Source organism: Haemaphysalis longicornis, unplaced genomic scaffold (genome assembly GCF_048455015.1).
Source record: "Haemaphysalis longicornis isolate Haplotype H1 unplaced genomic scaffold, Haemaphysalis longicornis Haplotype H1 scaffold_4, whole genome shotgun sequence".
Taxonomy (NCBI): domain Eukaryota; kingdom Metazoa; phylum Arthropoda; class Arachnida; order Ixodida; family Ixodidae; genus Haemaphysalis; species Haemaphysalis longicornis.
This window is the reverse complement of record NW_027526361.1, coordinates 182,633,338-182,640,136: the sequence shown is the minus strand read 5'-3', so window position 1 is coordinate 182,640,136 and position 6,799 is coordinate 182,633,338. Positions and strand designations below refer to the sequence as shown.

The window sequence follows — 6,799 nt, the reverse complement described above, 5'->3', positions numbered from 1 at the left end:
CGTAGGCATCATCTGCAGTGGTGCACAGAAGTAAAGGGTTCCGCCAAATAGAGGGAATTTTCTGACGAAAAGTAGTCAAAGTATTCTGATTAATATCGTGAAAAGCGAAAGATTGGGGCATTTCTTACATCTTAGTATTTCTGTGTGCATTGAGAACATATTGCCACGGCGCAAACTAGCAGATGCCGAACGATGTAGTTCTGAGGGATTGGTCCACAAGCAAGAGCAATGCGTCCAGCGACGGTTGTTGGTAGAGGAAGACGACGAGGTCTCTTGCGGGTCGTTCTGGATGTTAGCGGCAGCCCAGCCTTTCTTCCTGTAAATAGTGTAAATACTTTAAATACATTCTTCTCTTCCGCCTCCTCGCCTCGTAACATCTTGTGGTGGAGGTGCTGGCCTTCTGCGAAGACGGAGCTGCGTAGCGGACGCACGTCCGGCACTCTTACTTTCGCAAAGTGCACTCGGGGACAACCCTCACCATGACTGCGCCTAGCCAGGCCGCTACAGGCCAGACCATCATCCTTACCCACCCGCGCGAACCCGGTAAATTCAGCGGCACGGATGACGTCGACGTAGAAGACTGGATCCTTATGTACGAGCGTGTCAGTAGCCACAACCGCTGGGACCCCACATTCATGCTCGCCAACCTGGACCTCTACCTTAAAGGTACGGCCAAGGATTGGTTTGACACAAACGAGGCCCGCCTCACCAGTTGGGACGCTTGTAAAGAAGAGCTGAAGGCTCTGTTCGGACGATCCGAGAGTCGGCAGCTGGAAGCCAAAAATTCCCCGCATTTCCCCGAGGGGAAGAATGTGAAAGTGCGAATGCAGGAGTTGAATTTGCGCGGTTCGGTAATGTTCGCGAAAGAGAGATCACACACACACACACAACTACAAAGAAAGAAAGATGCATTTATGCACAGACACCTATTTGTGTTGTCGTTGTACTTGATTGCTAGAGCGGATCTCAGCTTTGAAATTTCGTGTCCGTACTCCTTTAAGCGGGTGCATTAGCCCTTCTCCCGCCCGATTCCTGGCCAATCCCCCACGTGGGTATGTGCCATGTCAGCGGCCAGGCAGCGCGCGCCCATCTCCCCCCATTGCCAAGGAAGACGAGGAGATTCCTGGCCAATCTCCCACGTGGGTATGTGCCATCTCCCCCGTTGCCAAGGAAGACGAGGAGCGCGCGCACCCGCAGCTGTTGCTATGTGAACGGACGGCGGTCAACGGAATTCAGAGTCGCTTATAAAGTGCATTCGCACTTAAAATGACCTTGCCACCCGCGTGCAAAGCCCCACTGAATCGTACGTTACTTACATTCAGACCGTGCTATTCCTTTGCTACAAAGTCGACCGTCAGATGTCGGAGGAAGAAAAAGTGGGCCACGTCTTAAAAGGCATAGCCGATGATGCTTTTAACCTTCTAGTTTTCAAGAACTGCGACAAAGTTGACACCCTTATCGCCGAATGTCGTCGCTTTGAGCTGGCGAAAAGCCGCCGAATCGCTCAAAAATTCACCCGGCTCCCTAACACGGCTGCGACCTCTTCCTGCGAAGATACCCTCCAGCCACCAGCAGGACAGCGCACTTCCACAGGGATGGCACCAACTCCAGATAATATCACAAGAATTGTACGTCGCGAGATTGAGGCCATTGCCCCAACTTGCTGCCCGCACGACTCCCAGAACTATTCCGCTGTCCCTGTACCTCTCATTCAGGCAGTTGTGCGCAAAGAGCTGCTGAATTTGCGAGTGCAGCCAATTTGCTCCGTGAGTCACCCATGCGCTCGTTATGGTTCACACATCAGCCCTTCTCGGTGCGACAATACGCCGCCACGTTTCCAGAGCCGCCTCGCTGATGAATGGCGGACTCCTGACGACCGCCCGATCTGTTTCAACTGCAGACGGGTAGGCCACGTGGCTTGATACTGCCGGAGCCGTCCATTTCCGCCCCGCCAGAACAACTTCTACCAGTACCCTGACGACCCTCCTCGACGCTTCTACTCCCGCCGTCAGCCGCAGCTGAACACCGCTCATTCCGCCGACAATCGCTGGTCTGGTGGTTCCCCATCGCCGCAGCGTCGCCAGTCCCGTTCTCCTCGTCGCTTTTCCTCGCCGACCACGCCGACCAGCTACTCGAGGCCCTCCCAGGAAAACTAGAGGATGCAGCCCCCGGAGGTGACGCTGCATTTTCCGACCGACCTGAAAATCCTCTGATAACACTGCGAACCGAAAAGAACTTGTTGGACGTGAAAGTTGATGGTGTCGATGTGAATGAGCTTATTGACACCGGGGCACAAGTATCGGTCATGAGTGCGAAGCTTCGGTGTCGTCTGCGAAACGTTTTGACCTCAGCCACTTCGTGTCTCCGGGTCGCTGACGGAGGTACCCCAGCGGTCGCCGGAATGCGCACCGCGCGCGTCACCATCGCTGGCCAAGACGCAACAGTCCAGTTCGCCGTTTCAGACCACTGCACCCATGACATTATTCTAGGCCAAGATTTTTTTTCGGATCATTCAGCGCTCATAGATTGTTCTCTCGGCCTCGTCCACCTCGACCTTCCACTGCCACCAGTCACCATCGAAGAACCCTTGCCGCGTCTGTGCTGTCTCGAAGATGTTCGTTCACCGCCTCAAGCATTCACTTATGTCCCGCTGTTCATCTCTTCCCCTGTACCGGACAGGGATTACGTCGTATCGCCAACCACACCCGTTGCACTGGAGCGCAGAGTGAAGCTACCACACACAGTTGTCAGAATCAAGCAAAGCAGAGCATCTCTTCCGTTTCTCAATTTCAGCTTTTCCGTGCAATCGCTGCCCAAAGGAATCACTATTGTTCATCTGTCCCCTTTAGGAGAATACAACCTTTCTGTTTTAACGGCCGATCCCCAAAAACATCCCGCCGATGAATTTTGTTGTGCCCCTGCCCCGACCGAACCATACTCAACGATGTTGGCTCCCGATATCCTCCCTGCACAGTCCGTTGAGCTCCGCCGACTGCTAGCATCCTATTGGGACATTTTCGATCTCAAAGACCGCCCTTTAGGTAAAACTTGGTCGGTCAAGCATCGAATTATTACAGGAAGCGCAAGCCCAATTCACAAACACCCGTACAGCGTTTCCCGCGCTGAGAGGCGAGTAATCCAACAAGAAGTGGATAAGATGCTGGCGAAGGATATCATTGAGCCTTCCTGCAGCCCATGGGCTTCCCCAGTGGTTCTAGTCAAGAAAAAAGACAGCAAATGGCGGTTTTGCGTGGACTATCGACACCTTAATGCCGTCACGAAGAAGGACGTTTATCCTCTTCCGCGGATAGATGACGCCCTTGACTGCCTCCACGGAGCCAAGTATTTTTCATCCATCGACCTTCGGTCGGGATATTGGCAAATTTCCGTGGATGAAATGGACCGTGAGAAGACCGCCTTCATAACACCTGATGGTCTTTATCAGTTCAAAGTGATGCCCTTTGGCCTCTGCAACGCTGCAGCAACATTTGAACGCATGATGGACTCGCTGCTCCAGGGCTTTAAGTGGTCCACATGCCTCTGTTACTTGGACGATGTTATCGTTTTTTCGCCTTCGTTTACCACCCATCTCGAGCACCTTTCTGAGATTCTGGCAATTTTCCGACGGGCGGGTCTCCAGCTAAATTCCTCAAAATGTCATTTCGGCCGTAGAAAAATAGCAATCCTGGGGCACCTCGTTGACGCCAGGGGAGTTCAACCCGACCCGGATAAAGTTCGCGCAGTCCAGAACTTCCCGGCACCGCGCTCAACAAAAGACGTCAGAAGCTTTCTGGGACTCTGTTCCTACTTCCGCCGGTTTATCAAGGACTTTGCGCACATTGCCCGACCCCTTACCGGCCTGCTGAAGAAAAACGTTCCGTTTTCCTGGGGCTCCGATCAAATGGCCGCTTTTACCATCCTAGTTTCCGTGCTCACCAATGCACCACTTCTGGCTCATTTTGATCCTCATGCGCCAACAGAAGTCCGCACGGATGCCAGTGGTTACGGTATCGGGGCGGTCTTGGAGCAACGACAAGGTGGACTGGAGCGTGTTATCGCCTATGCCAGCCGCCTTCTTTCCACCCCAGAGCGCAACTACTCAATCACTGAAAGAGAATGTCTCGCTCTTGTGTGGTCAGTGACCAAGTTCCGTCCTTACCTGCACGGCCGCCCGTTTACGGTCGTGACAGACCATCACGCGCTGTGCTGGCTCTCTTCGCTAAAGGACCCTGTAGGGCGGCTAGGTCGGTGGGCATTGCGTCTCCAGGAGTATACATTTGATGTAAAATACAAATCTGGACGTTTGCATCAAGACGCTGATTGCCTGTCCCGCCACCCTGTCGACCCACCCAATGACAATGAAGATGACGGTGCAGTTTTTCTGTGCACTATGTCTGGCCTTCTTCGCATTAAGGAAGAGCAGCGTCATGACCCGGCACTACGATCTATTATAGACAACCTTAACTCGGCCTCACCCGACACTTCAACGGCAATGTTTCTGCTCCGTGACAACATCCTATACCGTCGCAATGTTCGTCCCGATGGTCCTGAGCTGTTGCTCGTTGTTCCCCAGCACCTACACTCCACTGTGCTCCAGCAGCTTCACGACATGTCGACTGCTGGGCACCTCGGCATCTCTCGCACTTATGATCGAGTCCGCCGTCGTTTCTTCTGACCTGGCCTATACCGTTCCGTACGACGCAGTGCCAACGCAGAAAAGCACCAACGTCGCTTCCAGCGGGCCAGCTCCAGCCTCTTGACATCCCGGTAGAACCTTTCTTCCGTGTCGGTCTAGACCTGCTTGGCCCCTTTCCCTTGTCTTCATCGGGAAACAAGTGGATTGCTGTCGCGACCGATTACGCCACGCGCTACGCCATCACGCGTGCATTGCCGACCAGCTGTGCTACAGATGTGGCCGATTTTGTACTTCGGGTTTTAATTCTCCAGCATGGCGCACCTCGACAGTTGCTCACTGACCGCGGACGTTACTTCCTCTCCCAAGTAATTCACGATACTCTTCGCTCATGCTCTGCTAAGCCCAAGCTATCTACAGCATATCATCCCCAAACTAACGGCCTCACGGAACGCCTCAATCGAACCCTGACAGATATGCTCTCTTGTTACATTTCTGCAGACCATCGCGACTGGGACGTCATGTTGCCTTATGTGACTTTCGCTTATAATTCATCCCGGCATGATACCGCAGGATATTCACCATTCTACCTTCTATATGGCCGTGATCCTACTCTACCATTGGACACACTCCTCCCCACGTCGGGCTACCTACCGCTACGGCGGTCGGAGTACGCCAGTGAAGCCATTGCCCGCGCTGATCATGTGCGGCGGATAGCCCGCCACCGACTTTATTCCTCGCAAGCTGTCCAGAGAAAGATTTATGACCGCAAACACCGCGTGGTCCACTTCACACCGGGATCCCTTGTCCTCCTCTGGACACCTACCCGCAAAGTCGGGCTTTCTGAAAAACTGCTGCCCCGGTACTGTGGCCCGTATCGTGTGCTACGTCAAGTGACCGATGTCACGTATGAGATCTCCCCAGTTTCTCCACCCTCGTCGACTCGTGCACCTTCTACCGACATTGTCCACGTAGTCCGGCTGAAGCCGTACCAACCGCCTCTCCTGAATTCGCCGTAGCGCCGCGACGGCGCTTGTTCCGCTGGGGGGTAATGCCACGGCGCAAACTAGCAGACAACGAACGATGTAGTTCTGAGGGATTGGTCCACAAGCAAGAACAATGCGTCCAGCGACGGTTGTTGGTAGAGGAAGACGACGAGGTCTCTTGTGGGTCGTTCTGGATGTTAGCGGCAGCCCAGCCTTTCTTCCTGTAAATAGCGTAAATACTTTAAATACATTCTTCTCTTCCGCATCCTCGCCTCGTAACAATATATATAGGTAAATGGTAACCTATATGTACACCAGTCACACCGGACATGGTACTGCTACTTGTATCACTGGTTGTAAATACATCAATAAGTCCTTGGGAAAGACGGCCCATACGAGTCGGTTCTTTGATCACGTTCGTGCAGCCGAAATAACCGAAAAGGAGCTCTAGATCACGCGAGTGTGCGCTTGCCTGTAATATGTTAATGTTAAGGTCCCCACCAATAGTTATTTGTAAACCATAAGACGAAACAAAATTGAGAAGGTCTTCTAAAAATGCGAAACAATTTTCGAGTTTTCCATCAGGGGGGCGGTACACAACAACACAATAGCATTTTAACATTGCGCCGTTAAAGCTTCATAATCTGTCGTAACTGTCGAAAATTCGTTCATTGTACTACAAGAAAGCTGTGTAGACACGAGCTGTAACACACCTCCACCTCGCGGTGGGACCTATTTAGAAAGAACGCGTTGAAGCCCGAAAGGCGCTGCACTTCTGTGTCACTCGTATACCAGGTTTCCGTTATCATGACAACGTCGAAATTGAAACTTTCAAAGCTGCGTTTTCTTTTCTTGTAGTTTCACATTCTTTTATTTTCTCGTAGCTTTTGTTGAAGAATTCGCAGCTTTTTTGCATTTCCACATTTTCTTTCCTAGTGGTTTCATATTCTTGTTTAGTTTCCTCGTAGCTTTTCTGCATTTCCCTTACTTCTTTTCGAAATTCATGCTTAAGATCAGCGATCTCGCGTCTTAGGTGAGCAATGTCAGTTTTCATGACCAAAGCAATGCGGGATTATACACAAGGGCACACAATAGCAATGACACTGGGTGGTTGGCACCAGAGGCAACCGAAAAAGTCACCGAGTAAGCGAACAAAGATTACTGCAGAATATTCAAACCT

The 6,799-nt window shown here is 52.0% G+C and overlaps 1 protein-coding gene across 1 annotated transcript; it reads left to right on the top strand.

Moving 5' to 3' along the window:
- The first annotated feature begins 479 nt into the window (after positions 1-479).
- LOC144180134 (uncharacterized) lies at positions 480-2,156 on the top strand. Its single transcript, XM_077708526.1, has 3 exons — positions 480-780; positions 1,264-1,766; positions 1,956-2,156. The coding sequence occupies exons 1-3, from the start codon at positions 480-482 to the stop codon at positions 2,154-2,156; spliced, it is 1,005 nt and encodes a 334-aa protein (XP_077564652.1).
- Positions 2,157-6,799: the final 4,643 nt, after the last annotated feature.

What these genes read in the sequence shown, in the direction of transcription:
- LOC144180134 (XM_077708526.1), top strand. Translation starts at nt 480, where the DNA reads ATGACTGCGCCTAGCCAGGCCGCTACAGGCCAGACCATCATCCTTACC. An exon ending in GAGTCGGCAGCTGGAAGCCA is followed by an intron (nt 781 to 1,263) that starts AAAATTCCCCGC and finishes GCATTCGCACTT; the next exon opens with AAAATGACCTTGCCACCCGC. An exon ending in GAGTGCAGCCAATTTGCTCC is followed by an intron (nt 1,767 to 1,955) that starts GTGAGTCACCCA and finishes CCGCCCCGCCAG; the next exon opens with AACAACTTCTACCAGTACCC.